The 27,328-nt window shown below is 39.6% G+C and overlaps 1 protein-coding gene across 2 annotated transcripts in view; it reads left to right on the plus strand.

The window, feature by feature from the left end:
- Positions 1-3: 3 nt before the first annotated feature.
- The window catches only part of LOC127412369 (adenosine kinase-like), a 263,864-nt gene continuing 236,539 nt past the window's right edge, over positions 4-27,328 (plus strand). Inside the window, exons 1-3 of one of the 2 annotated variants that reach the window (XM_051648667.1) lie at positions 4-164; positions 2,549-2,623; positions 14,830-14,883. In XM_051648667.1, the coding sequence (XP_051504627.1) occupies positions 109-164; positions 2,549-2,623; positions 14,830-14,883 (185 nt within the window). In that variant the 5' untranslated portion in view covers positions 4-108. Of the gene's footprint in view, positions 165-1,347; positions 1,420-2,548; positions 2,624-14,829; positions 14,884-27,328 lie in introns of those variants that run through there. The other variant, XM_051648668.1, reaches the window with a different exon arrangement.

A 27,328-nucleotide genomic window follows, 5' to 3' on the forward strand; every position in this document is an offset into this window, starting at 1 on the left:
GGCAGCTAAATGTCTGCGGTAAATGTTTCTCTCGGCGGCGCCAGACGCTCCATTCGCTCAGCAAGGTGTCAGGACATTGTGTGATAGATAAAACACTATCATTACAGCATGGCGTCCGGTGAACCTAAAGCCAAGAAGATTAAACTCGAAGAAAAAAAGCTCAGGTACAGTAAACATCAGCACTGGTTGAGCCAGAGGAGAGAGTCGACAGTGCTAATTATTGTGATTTATTAAACATGGGGTTTGTGTGCAAGCACTTTTAGGTCAGAGGTCTGCTTGTCCATGCGCTGCCAACTCTGTGATATTTCTCAAAAGCACATTGTTGTCGTATTGGAAAGGAGCGTCTCATGCATTTTCCCATTAACTATGAGCAATGCCCTGGAACTGATTTAATTTAGATGTAATCATGTCTTGCTACAAATGTTGGTTGTTGAGGTAGATAGTGCTTCCAGTTTGCCATTGCCTATAATAGTGCCATGCCAAGTTCTTGCTCTCTGGAGGAATGTCATTATGCATTTGCAAGTTATGCTGCAAATCCAAAATCGCAAACTCGTGATCATGCAGACATTCTGTTGGAGTGAACAGTGTTGTCGCACTAACTTTAATTGAACCTTTATAAATGGACAAGTCTCCGTGTATATATATGACTGATGTTGTTGAACAGATGCTGCCCTAGAGTATTATATATATCGACCTTTGGCGTGCGTCCCGCCGGTGTAAATCCAGCTCCACTTGTCTTTTGTTGTGCAAGGTGCTCTGAAGCACAGAGAGCCCTCGTGAGTTCTCAGTGCTAAAGTTTTAATTAACATACATCTACACATACTACATATATGTATGCATGCATTCTCAAACAATACAATTATTACTATATGCACACGTTATAGAGCATTTTTATGACCGTTGTTGGATGTGTAGTAGGTCACTTTCCGGTTGGTATGTGTCAAATGTTTGTTTTTTAGTCAGTTGTATAAAATGCAGCTTTTTCCACCACCATAAATATTTTTTTGTGGATTGGGTGACTACTTGTTGCACATAAGTAAACTGTAATACATTATTACCTGGTAGCTGGATATTTATTTATATAGAATTTTATTAATATTTAAACTACATTTAGTTTTAATTTGTATATTTATTATGAATCATTAAAAGGCAGACATTTTTTTGTGTCTAACAAAAGTGCGTAAAACGCGCTTTGTTTTACTTTTGGCGCCCCCATATTTATCAGCCCTGAAAGTACTAAGCGCCCCCTATCGTTGCTCGTTCAGCCAATCAGCATAGACTCTAATGCTCGTTCAGCCAATCAGCAGTTGTCTAACTGGGTCTCGCTTAAAAGATTAGCAGCAGTACATGCAGACCACACTTGGCTGTCAGTTCACTCTAGTCAGCATCACCTCAAGCCATCCTTATGCCTGCAGCCAGGTAGGGCTACAAACGGATTGTCAGGCTTGTTAAGCTATTTGAGGCCTTAGATGGGAAGGAGAATATACTTTTTTTCTTAATTCAAATAACACGCAATTGTAAAAGATTTTGGTGACGTTTCACTTTTGTTGGGTAATGGAAGGTTACAGCACGTGGTGGTGTTTGTCTTGCCAATTAGACACACATGCTGATATGTAATGTTTTTAACTGTTCGCTTGGCAGAAATCATTTTATTCACTGATTTCTTTGTACATTGAACATCTGTGTTTTGAAAATCTTTTGAGCGCTTCTTAACTTACAAACTCTCACGCTGACACATCTGGGCTTGTTCACAAGTTTCCCATTACTGCCAGTGTTTTCCACAAAACAGTTGTCTTTCTTTGAATGCAGGAGTGTGGAGATAAATTAGAAGAATTTTGTTGGCTGTTCTTTGGTGTTGGAAAAATCATGTCTTATTCCCTCTGTTTAAAATTCCTCTTATTTAAAAAAAATCACCATTCAATATATATTAATGACGGGATAAAGTCATTTTATCCCAACTTCTAGGTTTAAGGGTCTTTACCACATGTTTTAACCAGGGTGAATGAACGGACGGTCATTCATGTCCTCTAATGCTTAGTTTGTGAGCTGTTGTGAATGCTTTCTTAAATGGTTTAAACTTGACACTAAAACATTTGTGATAGTATAAAGCTTTGTGTGAACCCTTAAATTCTGTGGGATTCCTCATCTGATAGTCATCCATCAAAGATTAAACTTGTTTTCTAGCTTGAATGGATTCTTTTATAAAGCCATGCTTAAATTTCTTTCAAATTGTGTAATGTGCTGTAGTTCTTTGCTTGATTGAGCCATGCATATTTGTTCATGCAGAATATTTGTTGAGTAAAGCCCCTTCAGAAAAAATGCTTGAGTTGCTGGAGTTATGCACATTTTTAGAATTTCTGGTGAAAATGCTAAAATAAATAAATATAAATAGTAAGGCGAAATGTCCTTTTATTTTCTTTAGTAGATGCATTGTGCAAGTTAATCACAATGGTTTTTGGCTTATTTTTATGTGTGATATTGTTTGCATCTGTTATTACATTTGTACTCTTAATTGTTTAACTGATAGCATGTGTTTTTCCTCCCACAGTCAAAATGCCCTTTTTGGGATGGGAAATCCCCTGCTTGATATCTGTGCTGTGGTGGACAAAGATTTTCTAGACAAGTAAGTCACATGATTCTTTACAATCAGTTAGATTTTCATCTGTTGGATAACTTGGAATACTTGAATGTTTCAGTGTGGTTTGTGCTGTCTGTATTATGTTTTTGTATCGGTGTGTGCTGTGTGTCCGATTCCATGTTTTGCTTTGGTTGAGGTGTAAACTAAAACCTGTTTTGTTCAACCCACCGTTTGTTCTTGATACAACACCATGTTGGAGGTGAAGGAGGTTAAAAGCCCAGCAGCTTTTAGGATCATAGCTTTCTTTTTCTTGCTTCATTGCAAAGAGGTTCTTATACCTCCTCTCTTTTAGATTGCAAGTCCAAGTGCCATTGTTCTCTAAGGAGGTGGCATGTGCCACGGAAATCTCCTGTTTAACACGTAGGCCTACTTTCAGGGAGAGCAGTAGTAATAAAACAATACCCCTCTGCCCACTCACCCTGTGCGTTACATAACCTCCAACACACTGGCAGTGCCCGATTTGCCATGTGCGTCCTTGCCTTACCATGACCGGGAGGTGGCACACTTACAGGGGTTTCACTGTACAGTTGTTTTTAGTAAAGTATGTGACCTTAATTGTCCTGAATTTTAAGTAGGCTGAGAGGTGTCTTATACCAGGCCAGTTTAAGCACTGAAGCCAAAAGAATTGAAGCTGTAAAGTGAGAATAGTGTTAATTAGTTAGGCAAACTCCAGCTTTTAAATGTCACTCAGCACTATTGCAAACAAGGTTGAGTAATCCTAAAACCACTTTTTCAAAAGGTGGTTCTATGGCAGACTTTGGCTGTAATGATTTCCATTAGATTTCTTCTGAGTGTTGAGCAGTTTGGTTAGTTGTAAGACCTGCTGTTTGCAGGGCAGTCAGAGAATTGATTGCCAAGTTTCGTGAAGAGATCAGTAAGCTGCCTGTTTGATGATTAGATGTTGGCGCCAGCAAGCGACTAACTAAATACCTGATTTTAAAGCTGAAGTATTTAACTTTGTTAAAATACACAGACATAATAACATTGACTCAACAAATGGTTTGAGTTGGGGGTGGGACTATCTCTTTGTTTGACCAATGGCAGACGGGCAGATTCAGAAAGTTGTTTTGAAAACACAGTTTATTTTTGCAATTCCGTTCGATTGCGCTAGTAGCGCAGAAATTGCATACTTCAGCTTTAAAGTAGTTTTAGTTCCCTTACGACTCCGTACACTCGACATTGCGTAGCAACACATATGAGGAATACCTTCTTATATGACCTAGTTGAAACCTCTCTACAATAATGGCAATATTCTAATATTGGCTATGGTGTTTGAGCCCTGCCTGTTTTGGCATGAAACTGTCCACTATAAAAACGGATGCACAAACACCATTTCTTCTTTCAAGACAGTGATCATCTCTTGTCTAGAAGCCCTCTAACATTGCCGTTGATATACACGAGTCAGCGGGCGACATATATGGCTGACCCTCACAGAAATGAGTGATAAGGAAAAAGCCACTCTTTTGGATGCTCCAGTGTCTCCAGCCGGCCTCTTTGGCGGCTCTGTGAATAAGTTTGCTGAGCGTTATGTCGAGACTCGGCAGTAGTCACAGGCTATGAGACATTTTATGCCCAAACAGAGTATATCACAACCGGTTCGCCCTTGCTTTGTTTCGAGCCAGCGTTCGAAATGTTGTTTGTGAATGTTGTTTCTGTGTCTTGCACTCAAATAAATGCAATAAGTGCAAAAAAGAATACAGCACTTGTTGCAAATGCACGAGATGTTCACACATTCTCAAAGAGCCCTTTTCCTCTTCAAAGCACACACATTATGCGCAACCGCTTCCCTATAGTGAGCGTTGCATCATATCATACAGTAAGCAAACCAAATTGCCCTCTGTCCCATTACGCAGACGCATGGTGAGCCCTTACAGGTATTCAGAACGGGTGCAAAAAACGATCGAACATGGTTATACGATCCAGTTTGCACGCCGGCCACCCCGTTTCAACGGCGTTCTGTCTTCCACAGTTTCACCCGAAGATGCGCCAGTGTTACGAGCTGAAATGCACAATCTCATTATGAAAAACGCAATAGAGATTGTGCCAAATTGTCAAGCACAAAAAGGATTTTACAGCCATTATTTTCTTGTTCCAAAGAAAGACGGCAGACTTCAGCCAGTTCTGGATCTGAGACATTTAAATCGCACGCTCAAAGCGCCCATTCAAAATGATTACTCGGAAACGGATCTTATCGCATGTACGTCCACACGATTGGTTTGCGTCGATAGATCTGAAGGATGCGTACTTTCATATCCAAATTGTAGGACATCACAGGATGTTTTTGAGATTCGTGTTTGAGGGAACAGTGTATCAGTTCAAAGTCCTGCCCTTCGGACTGTCTCTGGCTCCTTGCACATTCACGAAGTGCATCGATACGGTTCTCGTACCTCTGAGACTGTGCGGCATACGCATGTTGAACTATCTTGATGATTGGCTTTTACTGGCGCAATCAGAGACTTTTTATTCCAGCACAGAGACTTACTGCTTCAGCATCGAAACAGCTTGGGCCTCAGTGTAAACTGGGCGAAGGGCACGCTCTTCCCCCAGCCAACAAATCTCCTTTTTGGGAGTCCACCTCGACTCCATGAGCGGGCGCGCGCACCTCATGGGTGAGTGCGTTCAGGCCATTCTACAGTGTCTGTCTCGGTTCAAACTGGGGAGAACACTTCCACCTGAAGCTGTTTCAGAAAGCATTAGGATTTATGGCGGCAGTGTGCGATGGACGCCTGACCTTCGGCACCTGGACAGGGGCAAAGAAAGCGCGGCACATCAACCGCCTAGAGCTATCAGCTGTATTTCTAGCTTGATTCACTATGTCATATGCAGAGTCCGAGAGGACAAGGAAACAGTTCTATTAATTGTGCCGAAATGACCCAACCAGCCATGGTTTCCGGAAATGGAGATGCTGTACAGCTCGCCATGGGAAATATCACTGAGGAGGGATCTCCTTAAGCGCAAGGCACAATCTGGCATCCACAGCCCCAGCTGTGGAACCTGCATGTGTGGCCCCTGAACGGGGCACACTAGACGTGCCAGAACTGACACGTTCAGTCATGAACACCATTTTACAGGCCAGAGCATCGTCCACGAGATGCCTTTACGTGCTAAAATGGAAGGTGTTCAGTGACTGGTGTCTCTTACATGGGAAAGACCCAGTAAACTGTCCCATATAAGAAATTCTAATGTTTCTTCAAGAGCAATTTGACGCAGGACTCACCCCGTCAATGCTCAAAGTGTATGTGGCAACTATTTCTGCGTATCGCACACATGAAGCCGGCGCCTCCTATAGGCAAGCATGATTTAATCAAAGTTCCTTAAGACGATTAAACCCACCTCTGCTGGCTACAGTCCCGACTTGGGACTTAATTTTAGTCCTAAAAGCTCTTGCAGAGCCCTCCTTCGAGCCTTTGGACTCTTGATTTGCGCATGCTCTCCGTTAAGACAGCACTACTGCTGGCTCTGGCCTCAGTAAAATGGGTATGTGACCTGCATGCACTCAGTCGACAATTCATGTCTAGATTTTCGCCCCGGTCTTTCAAGAGCCACTGTCAAACCCAGAAAAGGCTATGTGCCTAAGGTTCTAACCACACTCTTTAGAGCACAGGTGGTTTACCTTCAAGCCTTTTTCCTTCCATTTAATTCGGATGAGGAACAATCTTTGCATTTGTTATGCCCTGTGCAGGCACTACACGCATATGTTGAGCGTAATTGCTGGTTCAGACTGTCTGATCAGCTCTTTATATGCTATGGAGGATGCACAAAAGGAATGTCCGTCTCCAAGCAAAGGCTCTCACTGGATCGTCGATGCAATTGCCCTGGCTTGAGTCGCAGTGTAAGACTTGCCCAGTTGGTGTTAAAGCACACTCAACTAGAGGCATGGCCTCCTCATGGGCATGGACAAATGGTGTGTCCTTACAAGACATAGGTTTTGCAGCAGGATGGTCCTCAAACTCATTCGCAAGGTTTTACAACCTAGACGTAATGTCTCTTTCTTTACAAGTCCTCTCTGTTTAGAGCACTTGCTATTCATTGCCCAAATATATATACTTATGCCCCTCTTAAGTACAGGCTCCCCATCATTTACACAACCGCTTACATGCAGGCCGTTATAATTTACCATAAAGTCACAAGCACTTTCATTAGAAATAAACCCCCTTCCCAACTGGGTTCATAAGGAGTTAATTCATACTGTATGACTATAGTTCATATATTGTTGTGAATGCTCCCCTCCTGGCCAACACAAGGATCACTCACTGTGGCATACTCGTATCGGTCGCCGTCCTACGAGACTGCGGCGTCATGCTCCTCTCTGGGAAGTTATGTCGTGTAGTGCAGCGTGATGGCATTCTGTTCCCCATATGCGTTGCTACGCAATGTCGAGTGTACTGAGTCTTAAGGGAACGTCTCTTATGTACGTAACCTCGCTTCCCTGAGATGAAGGGAACGAGACATTGCGAACGCTAGCCGCACTACAAGACTCAGTTCTTGAGGTACGAGCGACGCGCTCCTTGTTCTCAGTCAGAAATTCTGTGGAAATGGTGTTTGTACACCTGTTTTTATAGCGGAAAGTTACGCGAAAACAAGCAGGGCTCAAACACCATTGCCAATATTAGAATATCGCCGTTATTGTAGAGCGGTTTCAACAAGGTCATATAAGAAGGTATTCCCCAACTAGGTCGTATAAGAAGGTATTCCCCATATGCGTTGCTACGCAATGTCTCGTTCCCTTTGTTAGGGAACCGAGGTTACGTACATAGACGTTTTAGCTTGTCAATGAGAAGGTGAAATCAAGTGGCCCGTCTGAGAGCTAGCCTGTTTTGAACAGCAGTAATGGTTGGGTGTCTGTCAATTAATTTAGTATTAATTAGTCAATTAAGTTGTATTTAGCTAGTATCTCTGAAGTAGAAATACAAGATTTAGGGTCAGTCCATGTCAAGAGGTCCAGTAATTGTAAAGTTGGTTGCTTGACCATTTTTAATTTTCCATTTTTTTTTTTTTTTTTTAATTCTTCCTCCCACCTGGACCAAGAACATCATTCAAAATGTCTACGGAGGACAAAGTGTGGGTTCCCAAGAACAATGTTTGCAGAAAACTGACATCTGCCGAACTGACTACTGTCACCGGACGCTCCCACAATATTTGACTGAGTGAGGAAATCTCACTGATTCTATTAAAACATGTACATGTAAACTAGGGCTGAAACGATTAGTTGATGTTATTGGCAACTATGTATTGATTAACTCTATGTATTTGTATTGCAAAACCACCAGTTTTTTGTATTACTATTTTACTTGGTTTAACCACGATGGCCATCTTTGTCATGTCACATGACAAATTTTGGTTATTCAGCTGTTTACAGAAACCTCAGTATCCTAGCTTCTTGGAACAAAAACTGATCTCTAGAGCACATTACAAGGTGTGTGTGTGTGTGTGTGTGTGTGTGTGTGTGTAAACATTTTTCACATTCTTGTTCCTTAGACATAGAACTTAAGTCCTAATATAATGGTGAAGGTTGCTCAAAGTTCCACTTATAGGGTCAATTTATGAACATTTCAGGTTTGAGACGTTTTATGGGGGCGAGAAAATGCAATTTTTTAAATTTTGATTTAAATTCCCCTCACTTTCGGGTTGAGCATATCTCTGGTGGGGGACCAGATAGCAACCTGAAATTTTCACAGAAATAAGTCTTCTATAGTAGCATTCTGCTGTAAAATTGAGTTTGAGATTCCACTGGTTACAGAGTTAGGGCTAGTAGAAATCTGGGGAAAAGCCTACTTTTATTCGTGCATATTGAGAAATGAACAGATGTAATATAAGCATAACAAATAACAAAAATTTACAGTATTTTACGTTTACATTAGGGCTGCAACTAACTAACTATTATTTTGATAATTGATTAATCTAGCGATTATTCGACTATTTGGTGATTATTGCAATGATTAATCATTAGCTCTTAACTGATTATTCAGCTTATGCCCCGACTTAAAAGGTTGTATTAAACATGCTTACTAACAATAAAGAGGTCAAAATCATCTTTTAAAAACCTCTAAATGACATTCACTGAATTAAAGGGAAAAATACTTAAATTCAGTAAAGAAATTCACTGCAAAAAAATCCTGTTATCAAGTGTTTTTGTCTTGTTTTCTAAGATACATTTACTTAAGCAACATAAGATATTTAGACTTGCTTTAAGACAATGTATCTTAAACAAATGTATTGTATGTTTATTTTTTTCACTTGGTTATACTGCTGCGAGTGCAGTAAAAACAAAATATACTTATATTCAAGATTTATTCTCTAAAAGCAAGTCTAAATATCTTATATGCCGCTTAATCATTTCTAAGGATTTTTAGATATTTTAAAATATTTGTATTTTTAATATTCAGCATTCTCAGATAACATTTTCTTCTGCAGTATAGCTGCTAAAGTAAATGTACGTTGTTTTTAAAGGAGTTTTAGATATTTATATTGGAAACAAGCCAAAACAAACAAATCAAAAACGTATTTTGTTGCAGTGTATAATGAGGTGAAGACTACCCTCTCACCTTTTTGTTCACTTCAAGCCATCTTTAACTCACAGAAAACAAACTCTCTTATTCATTAAGCTGCGTATTGCCAATTTTCTTCACGATAAGAAATGCACAGTGACATAATGATTCAATAAGTCACGAGCCATCACGTTATAATCTAGCTGCAGCAAGCGTGCGCACTCGAGGGATGAGCGTCCCCGTGCCAGAGCGTGCATCAGCCGGATGCAGTTTCAGTCTCTCCTCCTTGGATCGGGACATTCACGCAACTCATAGAAGAGGCGCTGACCGCACAGAGAAATGCCAGTTTCGGAGTTTGTAGTTATTTACATGCTCTGCTTCTGTGTTATTTTTACTTTAATAAAGCTATAATGCATTAAATATAACTGCATTTAAGATGTAACGCTCGACATGCAAGTTTTGCTTCAGCGGAGCTGCAGCGCAGCTCCAGCTTCGCTTATTCCACAATAGAGTGCTTCTGTATTTACTTATTTTTGTATTATAATTCCCTCATACTTTAAGATCTACATCACCTGAAGCTGTTTGGAAAGTTTAGAGTGCATCTGGAGCTGTGTAATTCTTCCTCTCCTCAGTCAGGCTCGAGCTGCAGTGCTGCTCTCACGCGTCATCATTAGTGTTTAATGTGATCTCATTAAGTTAAATGAGATCAAATGACTATTTGACAAATTTTGGACACTTATTATTGTCGACGTTGCCAATAATGTCAACTAATCGTTTCAGCCCTAGTTTACATTTACATGTTTTATTAGAAGCTGTGAGATTTCCTCACTCAGTCTCTCTGAAATATTGTGGGAGCATCCGGTGACAGTAGTAAGTTCGGCAGGTGTCAGTTTTCTGTGAACATTGTTCTTGGGAACCCACACTTTGTCCTCAGACATTTTGAATGATGTTCTTGGTCCAGGTGGGTGGAAGAATTTTACAAAAACATCAGTTTCCACGCTGATGTCCTCAACCAGTGATGTATCTTTAACGCAGTGAGTTTTCTCAGCCAGAGAAATGGAGAATTCATCCCTAGGGAAAATGACAGTGACCATATCTGCTCTGTCAGTCATAACCCACTGCTTAAAGGTGATGTTATCAGGAAGTGTCATCTTTGTCTGACTCTTCATCTGCAGTAAGGCCTCTAAACCTGGACACTGGTCAAACTTGTTGAGCATGCAGTCATAACTGTTTGTCACAGATTAGAAGTTCTAGCAGGTCCTTGTAATCCACTTTAAGCTTTGCTGACTCAACCATCAGCTTGATGTTCTGATGTTGTGTGCAGACACAAATGGTGTGAGTTCCAGATGCTTCTGCCAGCACACACCATTTTGGCCTCAGTTCACAAAATTTTGATCTCTTTAACTCTGGGTGCTGATTTTTAAACTCCACTTACAGTTCATTAAGGTTACTTAAAACTAAACGCTTTTGTTTATGAACTTTTTGAAGAACCCTGTGATTGATCATGTTCCACTGTTGCCAGTATCAAAAGTAGTAACATTTTAGACCTCATTGACAAGCTATTGTATGTCAATCATATACATAATTACTGTAAAATACTGTACATTTTTATTATGTTTAAAATGTTTAAATACAGTTGTGGCCATAAATATTGGCACCCTTGGTAAATACATTTAAACTCAGTTTTTCACAATTCCTGACATTTAATCATAGAAAACATTCCTTGTCTTAGGTCTGTTAGGATCACTATTTTAAAAATGTGAAATGTCAGAATAATAGTAAAGAGAATTATTATTTCAGCTTTTATTTCTTTCATCTCATTCCCAGTGGGTCAGAAGTTTACATACACTTTGTTAGTATTTGGTAGCATTGCCTTTAAATTGTTTAACTTGGGTCAAACGTTTTGGGTAGCCTTCTACAAGCTTCTTACATAAGTTGCTGGAATTTTGGCCCATTCCTCCAGACAGAACTGGTGTAACTGAGTGAGGTTTGTAGGCCTCCTTGCTTGCACACGCTTTTTCAGTTCTGCCCACAAATTTTCTATCGGACTGAGGTCAGGGCTTTGTGATGGCCACTCCAATACCTTGACTTTGTTGTCCTTAAGCCATTTTGCCACAACTTTGGAGGTATGCTTGTGGTCATTGTCCATTTGGAAGACCCATTTGCAACCAAACTTTAACTTCCTGGCTGATGTCTTGATGTTGCTTCAATAAATCCACATGATTTTCCTTCCTCATGATGCCATCTATTTTGTGAAGCACACCCAAAACATGATGCTGCCACCCCCATGCTTCACAGTTGGGATGGTGTTCTTCGGCTTGCAAACCTCACCCTTTTTCTTTCAAACATAACTATGGTCATTATGGCCAAACAGTTAAACCTTTGTTTCAACAAACCAGAGGATATTTCTCCAAAAAGTAAGATCTTTGTCCCCATGTGCACTTGCAAACTGTAGTCTGGCTTTTATGGTGGTTTTGGAGCAGTGGCTTCCTTGCTGAGCAGCCTTTCAGGTTATGTCAATGTAGGACTCTTTTTACTGTGGATATAGATACTTGTCTACCTGTTTCCTCCATCTTCACAAGGTCCTTTTGCTGCTGTTCTGGGATTGATTTGCACTTTTCACACCAAACTACGTTGTAATGTGATACCTTCAGGCATTTGGAAATTGCTTCCAAGGATGAACCAGACTTGTGGAGGTCCACAATTGTTTTTTGTCTGTGGTCTTGGCTGTTTTTTTTTATTTTTTTTATTTATTTATTTTTTTTCATGATGTCAAGCAAAGAGGCACTGAGTTTGAAGATGGGCCTTAAAATATATCCACAGGTACACCTCCAATTGACTCCAATTAAACTATCAGAAGCTAATTGCCTAAAGGCTTGACATAATTTTTTGGAATTTTCCAAGCTGCTTAAAGGCACAGTTAACTTGGTGTATGTAAACTTCTGACCACTAGAATTGTGATTTTTGTTTCACTTTTAATTGACAATCTGTGTGTAAACAATTGTTGGAAAAATGACTTGTCATGCACAAAGTCCTAAATGACTTGCCAAAACTAAAGTTTGCTAATACGAGTGATTTAAAAAAAGTAGTTTTATTGACGTCAACCTAAGTGTATGTGAACTTCTGACTTCATCTGTATGAGCAAAGAAGGCTGTGAAAAAATGCAGCATTGTTTATCCTTCACAAAAATCTAACCTTTAATTGAAGTAAAACAATTGTAAGAGGGGAATTAAATATTTTCTCCAAAACAGGTTGGCCACAATTATTGGCACCCCTAGATATTCTGAGTAAAATATATCTGAAGTATATTCCCATTCAATTTTTTTTTTTTTTTTTTTTTTTTTATAAAAGTGCACCTGGGTGACTAGGAACATGAAATTGTTCTGCCATGACTTCCTGTTTCACAGGGGTATAGATCTTAAGAATTGGCCTGGAAAATGACGTGTGTCTATATTGTCTCCGCACAGTGAGAATTGCAGAAATTAGTTGGATCTTGGGGTCAGAATGTCAAAAACAATCAGACATCACCTACTGTACATCACAATTTGTTTGGGAGGGTTTCAAGAAGGAAAAATCCTCTGCTCTCATCCAACAACAAACTCAGGCGTCTTCAGTTTGCCAGGCACTACTGGAACTTCAAATGTGACCGGGTTCTATGGTCAGATGAAACAAGAGCTTTCTGGCAGCAAACACCAGAGATGGGTTTGGTGCACACAGAGATTAAGTACCCAATGCCCAGAGTAAATGTGGTGCTGGATCTTTAATGTTGTGGGGTTGTTTTTCTGCCAGAGGTCCTGGACCTCTTGTTCGGATACATGGCATCACAGACTCTATCAAATTCTAACAGATAAAAAAAAAAAAAAAATCTGGCTGCCTCTCCCATAAGCTTACAATGGGCCCTCGTTGGATCTTCCAGCTGGACAATGATTCAAAACAAACATCAAAATCAACACAAAGATTGTTCACTGACCACAAAATCAAGGTTCTGCCTTTAGTCATTCCAGTCCCCTAATCTGGACACCATATAAAACCTGTGGGGTGAACTGAAGAGGAGAGTCCACCTCTGAATTTGAAGGATCTGTAGAGATTCTGTATGGAGGAATGGTCTCAGATCCCTTGCCAGCTGTTCTCCAACCTCATTAGGTATTATAAGAGAGGACTCAGAGCTGTTATCTTGGCAAAGGGAGGTTGCAAAAAGTATTGAATAAAAGGATGCCAATAATGATGGCCAATGCGTTTTGCCGAAAAATATTTATTTAATGAGATTTCCCCTGTTTCAGTTGTTTTACTTCAGTTAAAGGTTAGATTTTTTTGTGATTTTTTATTTGAATGAAAAAAAAAGGATAAACAATGCAGTTGTTTTTTTTTTTTTTTCTCTCCACAGCCTTTGCTCATTTACCAAGGGTGCCAATATTTTTGGCCACAACTTTATGTACATGTACCTTTGTAATGTGCTCTACAGATCAGGTTTTGTTCCAAGGACCATACTGAGCCGAGATATTGAGGTTTCTGTAAACAGCTGTATAACCAAAATATGTTGTGTGCTATGACGCAAAGATGGCCGTAGTGTTTAAACCAAGTAAAATAAAAAAATAACTGGTGGTTTTGCAATACCAATACATAGAGGTAATCACTCAAAACAAATGGGAAAATGTAAAAATGGTCAAGCAACCTGTATTGGACCACTTGAGATGGACTGACCCTTTAGCCTTTAGAACTTATCACCCAAAAATTAATTCTGTTATTATTTATTCACACTTCTGTCGCTCCAAACCAGTATTGACTTTCTTGAATGTTAGCCTCAGTTACAATTCATTTTCGCTGAATGAGGAAAAAGTAGCATCAGCATTCTTTAAAATGTCTCCTCTTGATCCACGGAAGAATGTCATGCTGGTTTGGAATGATACGGGAGTAAATAATGACTTTGAAACTAACACTTTAATATTTTACCTGCATGTCATGTCCTGTGACTTCTGTGGATGACCTTAAATTGCAACAGATACTTCTCTTTAACATGCAGTCCATGCAACATACAACACTAAGTCCCATGGGAAGTTAACATTTGGTTAGTCTATTATTTGACCTTGGTCACAAAACAGGTTCTCTGAGTCGGTGTCTATTGTCTAGTCCTATAATCCTCTTAAGATGTAAAATGCGCCTTATTGGTTGAACAGTTGTGACATTTTGTGGCACAATCAGTGGCTACAAAGAGTAATCAGATCGTTTCAAAATATGTTCATGTGTTTCTATTTCAGAACTCGCAGAACTGACCGTGTTGAATTCAGCTTAAAATAGCAAAATGCATAAATTATGGTATAAGAAATTACTTTAATTTGATGAAATGAGTATTATGGCTTAACAAAAGAGGCTTTATTTGGTGCTAGGGCTAAGACCTTCATCTACAGCCATCTTATTGAAATGAGCTGTCGCATGTTCTTATCCTTATCTCAGGGGTGGATGTTCTCTGTAGATTGTAACCTGATAATGTCTGTTTAAAGTAAATTTGCTATAGTATTTAGCCGTTTTAATATTGGTGTCAACAGATAACTGCACATTCACTTTTAGGATAAGTTAACTTAAAGTGGTTGGATTTAACCATTTTTATCATACAGTATGTTGAGACATGGAATACTAAATTTTTGATCACAAATATTTGTTTGGAAATATGCTGTTTCAGTTGTGTTTTCTTTGTGTACCTCACAGGTATGGACTCAAGCCAAATGACCAGATTTTAGCAGAGGACAAACACAAGGAAATGTAAGTTGTCATTTTCATTTATGCAATAGTTACAATGCATATGTTGCTAGGCATTACACTGTTTGCTTAATATGTTGACCGTTATTATAGACCTATTAAAGGTCTTCATATGATGCTCCAATAGATCACCATTTCTTTACTTTTCACATTGTGAAGTGGAATCTTACCTACATCACTTTAGAGCACAATGGGTTAATGTGTATGTGCCAGCAGAGAAATTTCAGAGGATATGAGATTTCCACAGAAGGGAAGTACTTGTAAAATGTGTGACAACAGCACCATTGCCCTTTTGTGTTTTGGTGTTAATGCATGTTGATTATCATCTGACCTGAATGAATGTCTTTTCTATGGTCCTCTTTAGCATTAAAGGATGTTTAGGGCATTAGCAGGATCTTGACAGCTCTGCATCATGTCCATGCAGCTGGATTTATCACTTCCCTTGATCTAATCATGTGTTAAAGCTGCTATGTGATCTGCTCCTAGTTTATTAGGATGTTGACGCTCAGCAGTGCATCCTATTATGCTTAGACCCTCAGAGATACAAATTCCCGTACTTTTTGAGTGTGTACTAAATTTGATGAAGAACTTCTCCAGAAGTAAAAGTATGTTCTTAAGATATGCAGGTGTGTGGTATACATATGTTCCCGGAGATGCTACATCTGCCATGTTGCCATTGTCCTTTTGACCTAGGCTACATGTTCTAGTTTTACCTATGACATACAACTTGAACCATGGAAACAGTTTACTCTGCTGTTGTTACAAAAGGACAATTTAACCAGGAATATCTTTTTCTTGTACCTGGAGCACAAAGTTGCCCGACTCTGTCAGCCATTTTTATTTTTCTCATGTGGGCTTATGGAATAAGATGGTGTCCACTGGATGCACACTTCAGAATCTGAGCGAATGCATTGGGTCATTTGGGTTTTTTTTTTTTTTTTTTTTCCTTCTACTCTTATGAATATTGAGTATTTGGACATCCTACTTATTTGGCATAATGCTTTTTCCATATTGTGTAACATCACTCTACTCCACCAACAGCTGGTGTGTGGTGGGTGTTATGGCATATTACGGCTGCTATCGCATCATCCAGGTGGATGCTGCACATTGGTGGTGGTGGAGGAGATTCCCCCTTTACTATGTAGAGTGCTTTGAGTGTCTAGAAAAGCGCTATATAAATGTAAGGGATTATTATGTAGTGCATGTAATTACATTCATTGTGATTACATTGGATTAATTGAACTTGTTTACCTTCAGTGTGGTTCGTTTTCAGAACTTTTATTGTTACCAAAAGCATACTCTTCCTCAGTCTGCTTGGTTTGAGAAGTCTTTATCATCTGGTCAAAGGGCACCAGATGGATACTGGAATGGTCAAAGTTTGAGAGAGATCAATGGGGCTATGCTGTTGCAAAAGTAGAGCAGGAACATATTTCAATCACAGACATGGAATCATGCAATCTCCCAGATCCCCATACAATGAGAATGAAACAAGATTAAATTTAACATTTCTGGCTTTGGATTTAAAGGGGTAGTTCACTCAAAAATAAAAATCTTCATTTACTTACCCTCATGTTGATCCAAATTTGTATGACCAATTGTTTTCTTTGGACCACAAAAGGAGACGTTTTTTTTTTGTCCTTTTGTGGAGCTTTACAGCACAACTGTATGTGTTTGAATGGAAAATATTTCAGCACTTCTCCTTTTGTGTTCCACAGAATAAAGTAAGTTATAGGGGTTTGGAGTAACATGAGGGTGAGTAAACGATATCATTTGTCATTTTTGGGTGAACTGTTCTTTTAAAACAGAATGAGAACTGCAGAGTAGCAGAATTCGGTTTCCAAGTAAAAAAAAAGAAAAAAGTATTTTAACAACACTAATAGCACTATAATAAGTGCCTGCCATTTTCCAATGTATCTCCTCCAGGTTTATTTACACCACCTATTTATATTGTGTATCCACAGCAACAGCATATTACATGGATCTTTAACAAAGATCATCACATGGCATCATGCTTGTTTTTTTTTTTTTTTCTATCCAAAATACTAGTCATTCTACAGTAATTCGTGGTCTAGATCAGATGACCGTGTTTATGCTTAAGTTCTTTAGAAATTCTTTCCAAAGGTTGTAGGGTTGTTTTTGTTCTATTTCATAGATTAGATTGTGTTTAAGTCGAGATGGAATCGAAAGGCATGGATCAGACAGACATTCTATTGGTTTACTCAGCTGTGCTGTACTCTTCCCCTCTCTCTGCACCATTGCCCCTGATCAGACCTCAAAGGTGTATCACTTAAGCATGCCCAATCTAAAACATATGCTCATGAGAGGGGGTTATTCATCATGCTTGAAACAATACAGCATATTGTCTGTAAATCATTGGGCTATTCCTTCCTTATTTAAATGGATGCCTGACAGACGGTTCTAAAGGTTGTACTTGTAGTAATTATCTTCTGCGGGACAGTAACTTGAAACCACAGCTAAATGTTTTACTTGGTCATGAAATATTTTCTCTAAAGATCAGCTCCAGGCTGATGTGTGAACCAGAGACAATGCTGCTTTTTTTTTTTTTGTTTTTTTTGGAGGCTTCATCTAGATTGCTTGAGATGATTCTAGTGAGAACTAAAGCTTTCCTCACGGCCTATTATGTTTTCAGCTGTGGGCCTCTCACTGGTCCTGTATTAAGCAGAAATGAATGTGGCTTACCACTGAAAGCAAAAGCAAGGACCACCCTACACCCCACTGTTTTCAGATGCTTTAAAATGCTCCAAGCCAGCTAACAAAAGAAAAATGTAATTAGTGGTCGACCAATATATCGCTGAGGCTGATAAATCGGCCGACATTCTGCATTTTTTAATTTTTGGCATCGGCTGATCAATTTTCCCTTTTGGCCGATATATATATTTTTTTGTTTGTTTTTTTTTTGAGGGCGCTGAATCTCCTGCTTGCATGCGAAGGGACTGAGAAATGTAAATGACCAGTCACGGTACATTTTGTTGTTGCGTGCCATCGTGTTACATTGCAGCACAATGTCATTTAAACGGTCCGCATATCAGAGCTCAATGTTAAAGTGCTTGCCTGTTTCATTCTCCCTCTCTCTCCTCAACAGTTCCCTGTAATTTTTAACTGTCTTGTCTAATGATTAAAAGGAAAATATCAATAAAACTAATATCATCACCATCTGCAAATATGCGCATATCTCGTTTAAACAGATGTAATAAACCAACCTCGCACAACTTCAGCAGATCCAGCATCCTGTGGAATGCTCATAAATCTTCCTCTGAAGCATGTATTCTAACAGTCTCTCCTCAACAGTTCCCTGTTACTTTTCTAATGTTAAAAGGCAAATATCAATAAAACTATTATATACCATCTGCAAATATGCAGATATCTAGTTTAAAAAGTTGTAATTCATGAACTTCACAAAAATCCAGCGTTTTCTTCCCATCGAGCGCTCGTCTAATATCTTCCTCTAAAGTGCGTATTCCATCAGCCAGAATCAAAAACTTCAGGATCAAAAGTTCCTCTGATTCACAAATCATGACCGTGACAATCCAAGCAGGTGATCCAGGCCTTTTAAACTGTCAGGAGATTGCTGCTTGTGCTGGATCTGCACGAGCGTGTAAGTGCAACTTCAAAGTAAAAGTGCTTCATGTGTGCTATGAGCAAATGTCTTATTCACTATGCACTGTATGTGCAATTTGTATTTGATTCTGTATTTCTTTTTGAGAGAATGCGATTTGCTAACATGGACATGCCATCCATGGTTGCTGGACTACTGTGTGTACTGTTATTTCCTTCCTAATTTATGAACAATTTCATGTGCAAATAAATTACTAAAATTGGACTAAACAAGAAATCAGAAGAAACTTAAAGTTAGTTTATTGTGAAATTTAGTAAATATAATGCTAAAGAGTTTATTAATTTTTTAGCAATTTTATGTTTGTTATTTACTAGCTTAAATTGTGTGATATCGGCCACCTTGCTCTCTGGATATTGGCATCACCATCGGCCATTAAAAAACCCATAACGGTCAACCACTACTTGTAATATGTGTATAGCTGTGCAGAGAGGCATATCAACTTGCTCTTAAACCTTCAACATTTTCATCCAAAGTGCCTTTTGTAGTGGCAGTGCTGAATGTATCATTTCTTTCAGTGTATTGCAGTATATTAGACTCTTCCACAGTTAGGTCACTGTGCAATGTCTTTCTCTCTTTCTCATATGTCCTTTTTTTTTTAATTTATTTGTCCTGTGTCACAATGCAATTTATTTTTGACTGATTCAAGTTGAAATTGTGCGCTTCGTTCCATATGCACTTATGAACCCCTCATCAACGATCCCATTAAAATGTATTAATGAGCACAGTTTTCTTTGACATTTTATCGAAACAAAGTTGAAGCATATTGAAGGGCTCGTCCCCATTTTTAAAAATGCTAAATGGACTTAGTTTACTTCGGAGCCTTGATGCATGTGATTTTAAGGAGATTTTATACAGCCTGTGCTCTTCAGAGAACTCTTCCATTGTCCTTACCACAGATTTGGTGTAATATAAAGGCATGCAGCCAACGAGCAACAGGTGTAGAGGCTAGACATGCTCTTCATTAATCACAAAACTTGATTAACCTTCTATATATGATCCGGCTGTCCATTTAAACCACGTTCAACCTGATCTCTTGCCCTTTTTTTTTTTTAAACTTCTGACAAGCCCATATGATACCTATGAAAATAAATGTCATTTTGTTTACTCTAGTGATAGAATATGTAATTGTAGTACATAGAAGGTACATAAGTTCTGCTTTGCATTTCATTTATAGAGTGCAACAGTCTGGTTCGGGAAGTAAAAATCCCATTCATTTTTTCCATAGATGAATTTTCAATGATAACTTATAAACATTTAAAGACAAATGTACCTTGAGCTCAGAGGTTGTCATATGCTTCCGTTGAAGACATTAGTCTTCTTTATTTCAACTTCATTGTTTAAAAATCGTGTTGGTAGTGGAATTCATGGTAAACAACTACATTACCCATGGTCCAGCAGAGAGGTTCATCAATCAGAGAACCGCGCCCAACCAAGACTGCAAAACGAGTGACTGCCCACACCCATGACACGCTGTGGATGATGTAATCGAGTCGTGCCTCTTCAACTTTAAACTACATATCTATTTGTACATATCAGAATATTTGTACGCTAGATGGGACTATAGGAAGTGTAATCGAGCTTTGAGTCATGATCGCCAAGGAGAAAAAGATCACTTCAGAAGACATTGATTAAACCACTGGAGTCTTATGGATTACTTTTATGCTGACTTTATCTCTTTTTTTGGAGCTTCAAAGATTTGGTCACCGTTCACTTGCATTGTACGGACCTACAGAGCTGAGATATTCTTCTAAAAATCTTTGTGTTCAGCAGAAAAAAGAAAGTCATACATATCTGGGATGGCATGAGGGTGAGTAAACAATGAGAATTCATTTTTGGGTGAACTATCCCTTTACTACGACTTCATACTGTGTTATGATTGGCTAGCATCTTGCAGAGCAAAACCCCCATGCCAAAACACTTGTGGCACAATTTTTTCCAAGAATGAAAGAATGAAAAAAAAATCTAGCGATTTTTACAAAAATCCCCCCAAAAAACTCTGTCCAGACAATCATTGATGGCTATAATGTATGTCCCAATTTAAGCATGCAATCAAACTACCACCGTTGTTTTACGATCGAAATGACAATCGAAAACTTAGTTGGCATACTGTTGAGTACTTGTATTATTAGGCAAACAAGATATGATAATGCTATATAAAGCTGAGAACAGTGAAAATAGTCCAGACTAACACAAGCTGTGAATGTGAAGGATTATTAAATCTGTATCCAGCTGTAATGGATGGTCTGCCCGGGTGTTCGCCTATGTAAGAAGATGTGCTGTCCTGATTTTGAAGCTCTCTTTATCAACTGTAAGCCTTTCTACTCACCACGGGAGTTTTCCACATGTATTCTGGTGAGTGTTTATATCCCACCACACGTGTGCGTGAACACAGCATTGCAACAGTTGGCTGATCAAATCAGACACGGAACAACAATACCCGGACTCTGTTATTATTCTTGGACGTGAACTGCCCAAATACAAACAGCACATTACATGTCTAACCAGAGACAGAAATGTATAGGATCATTGCTACAGAACAAAGGATGCATATCGCTCTGTCCCTAGAGCAGCTTTGGGACTCTCTGATCACTGTCTGGTTCATCTTCCAACCTACAGGCAGAAACTAAAATCAGCTAAATCTGTAGTAAATACTGTAAAGAGTTGGACCAATGAAGCAGAGCTGGAACTACAAGCCTGCTTTGACTGCACTGATTGGAGTGTTTTTGAGGCTGCAGACACCAATCTGGACGAGCTCACAGATACTGTGACATATCAGTTTCTGTGAGGATATGTGCATTCCTGCTACGACTTATTTAACACAACAATGACAAACCGTGGTTTACAGCAGAACTCGGGCAGCTTCGTCAGGCCAAAGAGGATGCTTGCAGAGATGGGGATAAAGTATTGCACAATCAGGCCAGGAACACACTGAATAAGGGAATCAGAGTGGCTAAAAGAAGATACTCTGAGAAGCTGAAAAACAAGTTTTCTTCTAATGACCCTGCATCAGTGTGGAGCGGCCTGAAAGACATTTAACTTCAAGAGACCTTCCCCCAACACTGTAGGGAACCATCAACTGGCTGATGACTTGAATGTATTCTACAGTAGATTGGGCCTTTCAAATCTCACACCCTACACCTGCTCTGACCTTCACTTCACGCAAACCTCAACACCTCCTACAACCACCACCCTCCCTCCTACTGCTACTCAACCTGCACTTAAGATCTGTGAAGAAGACGTGTGTCGTGTCTTCCGAAAACAAAAGACAAAAAGCACAGGGTCCAGACAGTGTTTCAACTTCTTGTCTAAAATCTTGTGCTAACCAGCTGGCCCCCCCATCTTCACACTGATCTTCAATAGATTGCTGGAGCAGTTTGAAGTCCCATGCTGCTTCAAATGTTCAATCATCATTCCTGTCCCAAAGAAACCCAAAGTCACAGGACTTAATGACTACAGACCCATTGCTCTGACATCTGTGGCCATGAAATCATTTGAGAGACTGGTGTTGACTGGCCCACCTGAAGGAAATCACTGGACCCTTTCTAGATGGGTCCAGTGACAGACAGACAGCAGCTAGTGAAATGGGAAATTCACTTCCAGCACATGTACAATCAGCACTGGTGCCCCCCAGGGATGTGTGCTCTCCCCACTACTCTTCTCCCTGTATACAAATGACTGCACTGCCAAGGACCTCTTCAGGAGCTTGACAAAGTTTGCAGATGACACTACAGTCATCGGCCTCACAAGAGGACGATGAGTCTGTATACAGAAGGGAGGTTGAACAACTGGCTCACTGGTGCAGTCAAAACAACCTGGAGCTGAACACGCTCAAAACAGTGGAGATGATTGTTGACTTTAGGAGGAACATCCCAACATTGACCCCCCTCACCATTCTAAACGGCACTGTGGCAGCAGTGGAGTCATTCAGGTTCCTGGGCACTACCATCTCATAGGACCTGAAGTGGGAGACCCACATTGACTCCATTGTGAAAAAGGCCCAGCAGAGGTTGTACTTCCTTCGCCAGCTGAGGAAATTCAACCTACCACAGGCGCTGCTGATACAGTTCTACTCGGCAGTCATTGAGTCTGTCTTTTGCACTTCAGTAACTGTCTGGTTTGGTGCAGCTACGAAATCTGATATCAGAAGACTACAAAGGACGGTTCGGACTGCTGAGAGGATTATTGGTTGCCCCCTGCCCTGCCTTCAAGAACTGTCTTCTGGCAGGCGCTACAGAGCACCAGAACCGTCAGGCACAGGAACAGTTTTTTCCCTCAGGCTATCCATCTCATGAACAGTTAAAACTGCTCCATTGAGCAATAATTAATGTGCAATACACAGCTTAGTCTATTTATATTTATCCAACATACCATACCTCTTCTGCCATTTACATTCCCTTGCTTCTGTATATAACAGATTGTATTTGTATATTGTACGTGTGTGTGTGTGTGTGTGTGTGTGTGTGTGTGTGTGTGTGTATATGTGTATATATATATATATATATATATATATATATATATATATATATATATATATATATATATATTATTAAAATTTTTATTTTTATTATTATCTGTATTGTTTGTGCACTGGAAGCTCCTGTCACCAAGACAAATTCCTTGTATGTGTAAGCATACGTAGCAATAAAGCTGATTCTGATGTCTGTGTGGCCGCTTCAATACGCATACTGTATAATGGGAAATACGGGATGTTTTGCTGTTTAAATACGGGACAATGGGCATCCTGATGTGTTCATTTCAGCCAAAATACGGGACCTTTCGTGAGCAATTATGTATTTGTTTGGTAAGTAACCGCATAAGCACAATCTGCTCCGTGTTAGAGTCTTGATCATGGTTTATTTTAAGTAATGCTCACTTTACAGTTCCTTACATATCAAACAAACACAGACAAATAAAATGGTATTATAAAACAATTTGTTCACCAACATTACTGTCCTGTCAATATACTTGGCACTGCTCCATCTTTCAATAGAAGTTTCTTTCAGAGTTGAATTACCTTAGCCGCTCTCTCTATCAGTTCAACGTGACAATTATGTATGTTGTAGAGACGGGGATATTAAGATGAACACCCTATTCCTAAATTCCCATTCCCTTCCATTTATACCATACAACACTGCCATCTTGTGACAGGCACCTTTTCTTCATAAAATGATTGTCTCCTAAAGTAGTTTTTACATTTTAGTTTTTTTTTTTATTGTAGTGAGGCATTGTTAGTTTTCGATTTACTTAGCATCTAAGTTTTACCCGTGTAGTCCCAAATGTCTTGAAACTATATATATAATATAGCTCTGCAAATTGTTCTTATGTCATTGTAATTGAAGTCATTGCCATTTTAAGAGCTGGCTTATGTGCCAATGTATTAAAGGGGTGAGCAGCTGCCTCTGGTCTAGTAACAGTTGCGTGCTTTGGCATCTGCTTATTTTAACAGAGCAGGTGTAATACCTCTGGCAGACAGCAGATGGAAGCATATGCTCATGGTATTTTAACAGTTTTAAACGGCAGAATGCCACTGGGTGGCCTTTGCTCATGCACTAGAGGAAATCTTTTCAGATTTTAGGTTAGTTTGTTTAGGCAGGGGACAGACAATTTAGTTGCTTTCCAGGCTGAAAGGAGAGAGAGAGAGAGAGAGAGAGAGAGAGAGATATTTTGTCATTTGTATATACTGATCAATTTATTACAATATTTTTAAGCATGGCTAAAGAGTTCAAATAGTTTTTGTGGCCACTGTGTGTTTGAATTATGATGTAAATCTCAGATCTAATTTTTGGAAGCGTATACTAAACAATTATTGAAGACGCAGCACTCACGCCAGACTATTAGTTAATAAAGACCAAGACAATTGTAGAGTATACACAGTCTCTGATCTGTTTCCTTTTTGTTCTGTAGATTTTCCTAATGTGGTGCAGCCTGTGGGCAATCTACCCCAACCCCCCACTACCCTGAGAGAGAGAGAAACAGACTGACTGTTTCCTGTGTCTCAGATGGAGCTCATTTTGATGAGTGTGCTGTTCTTTATTTGAGAGAGGGCAGCACAAAGAGTTGTTGCACACTGAAAGCTAAATTGCAGGTGTGTAGAGGATTGAAAAATTTTTATATTTGAGGGGACAAACCTTTGCAAATTGTGCACACTTGCAATTTGGTCATTTACTATTGCTGAGAATTTTATAATTTTGAGAATGATAGTTTGACCCTGCTGCAAGTGACGTGTGCGTTTCAAATGAAAGACAAGCTATTATGATTCTCATGTCTTCTAACAACTTTAACTCACTGGAAATTTTACCATCAGAGGTTTGTCTAGGATGCCTAGTTTTTTTTTTCTCTCCAGATGAAATATTTATTTTAAGCTAAAACAAATATGGAACAAAATCATGTCACATTTTTGATACTGATGCAGTTTCACTGAGAATATTGTATATTATATACTGTGTGTGTGTGTGTGTGTGTGTGTAAACTCACTGAGCACTTTATTAGGAACACTATGATCCTAATAAAGTGCCTGACATGGTCTTCTGCTGTTGTAGCCCATCCGCCTCGATGTTCAACGTGTTGTGCATTCTGAGATGCTATTCTGCTCACTACAATTGTACAGAGTGGTTATCTTGAGTTATTGTAGCCTCTGTCAGATCAAACCAGTCTGGCCATTCTCTGATGCACTCATCAAGGCATTTCCGTCTGCAGACTGCCACTCACTGGATGGTTTTTTTATTTTTATTTATTTATTTTTTTTTGCCACCTTTCCGAGTACACTTGAGACTGTGTGTAAAAATCCCAGGAGATCAGCAGTTACAGAAATACTCAAACCTGCCCGTCTGGCACCAACAATCATGCCGTGGTCGAAATCACTGAGATCACATTTTTTTCCCATTCTGATAGTTGATGTGAACATTAACTGAAGCTTCTGACCTGTATCTGCATGATTTTGTGCATTGTGCTGCTGCCTTACGATTGGCTGATTAGATAATTGCATGAATAAGTAGGTGTAGATGTTTAATAGGATGTAAAGTGCTCAGTATGTAGAGTGTGTATGTATGTGTGTATTTATTTGATGCTGTGAGTGAAACGAAGACTTGTGCTGTTTGTTTTATATTTAAGTACAAATGTTTAAATCCTATCGTTAGGACTTTTTTTTTTTTTTTTTTTTTTTTTTTCAGTTAAAATAAGCAGAATACAGATTTATGGCCTGTACATTTTCTCGTTTCACTAAACTTTGGAAGTTGTGGCAAAAAAAGTAAACTTTTGGCCCTGTGTTCACCTAAAAGAGCCACGAACTTGCATTGCATGTCCCTGTTAGATTATCCTTGTGTGAGCTGTCCTTGCTTTGCCTTCCCATTGGCAGACATGCCCCAGTGCTCTTCCAGCCTTGGCTGCCTTGTGGAAGTGTGTATACAGTGCCACACCTACAGATTGTGTTCCAGAGGTCAGCTCTGTGACCTTACTCTGACCTTATAGATTAAGCAGGGTTAACACTAGAGATGGAGAGAGAAAAATGGGACAGACAGACAGCGATGGAGAGCACAGGTGGCTTGTCGACAGGGGCCTCCTGTCCAGTCCAGAATCTCGTCACTAACTCGTCCTGCTCTGGATCAGTGGTCCCTGGTGGCTCCTACTCTAGCTCTGGCTCCTGCCTGATTCATTTCCCATCAGCCTACTTTCACTGCCAGGCCTCCTCCCCTCCTAAGTGATTTCCCCTAATGGCTCAATGTCCGAGCACTAACCTCTTACTCTGCATCTACTCTGCCCAGTCTCTGCTCGGTGGAAGGTCCATCTTCGAGAGAGACAATCGGAGAATCCTGTCTCAGACTTCTTCATCATTCAAGCCCTGCTGTACATTATGACTGCTTAGATTTATGTGCTGTGAATTATGGCAGCAGAATCCCAGCTGCCAGGAAAGCTCCAGACTGTACACTGTAGCCCCAGTGTAGAAACGCAACATTGGCTTTTATGGCCACTATGGGACTTTCCATTGGTCTTTGCCCTCTCAGGTGGGGACATAGATCTCTTTCTACTGAGATACATTTGGAGCTGTTCACACAAATGTGTCCTTGCGTTCAAAAACAGTTAGAGTTAAATGGAATGGAACCAAACACAGGTGTCACAACGTTTTTGGACTTGAATTGTTTTTAACTTGACACGGTATCTTAACGTGGCCCTCATAGCATGGCTAGACCCATCTCAACTGTCAGACACATCAGTCTTCATGTTTACACAAACTTTTTTTGCAAGTGGACACGAACATGTCGTGTGTACGGCATGGTCCAATAACACAAACACATTCTTGTGTTAAACAGCTGGATGAAGCGCAGCAGAATTTTTTTTTTTTTTTTTTTTTTTCTTGATTTTGCAAAACACTCAAATACTGCAAGACACATCACAATGTAGATATAGATGCCTGTCATATATAACGGCCCGTCTAAGGGGCCGTTCACAAATGTCTACTTGTACTAAAATAGAGCTAAACACAGTGCCACAAATAGAGCAGAACACTGGTATCTCAGGACACAGTTTGAACAGTTGGAGTTCTTTTTAACTTGACAGCGTCTAAAAAGAAAAAGCGCTTCTGTGCAAGATCCTGAAAAAAACAGCGAGCCACACAGCATTGGTCCAAGACATCCATCTTGCACATTTACAAAGAAAAACTATTAAAGGAGACGCAAAACTGCATTTGGTGTGAATGGCCTCTAACGCGTGTTTGCATGTAAAAACTTTTAAACAAAGACAGAAGACTGATACAAGAACACTTCCTGTGTGAACAGCCTCTTAGGCAGGTTGTAGCCAAGTGTTGAGCCCTGGTCA

This window comes from Myxocyprinus asiaticus, chromosome 21, assembly GCF_019703515.2.
Source record: "Myxocyprinus asiaticus isolate MX2 ecotype Aquarium Trade chromosome 21, UBuf_Myxa_2, whole genome shotgun sequence".
Classification (NCBI taxonomy): Eukaryota; Metazoa; Chordata; class Actinopteri; order Cypriniformes; family Catostomidae; genus Myxocyprinus; species Myxocyprinus asiaticus.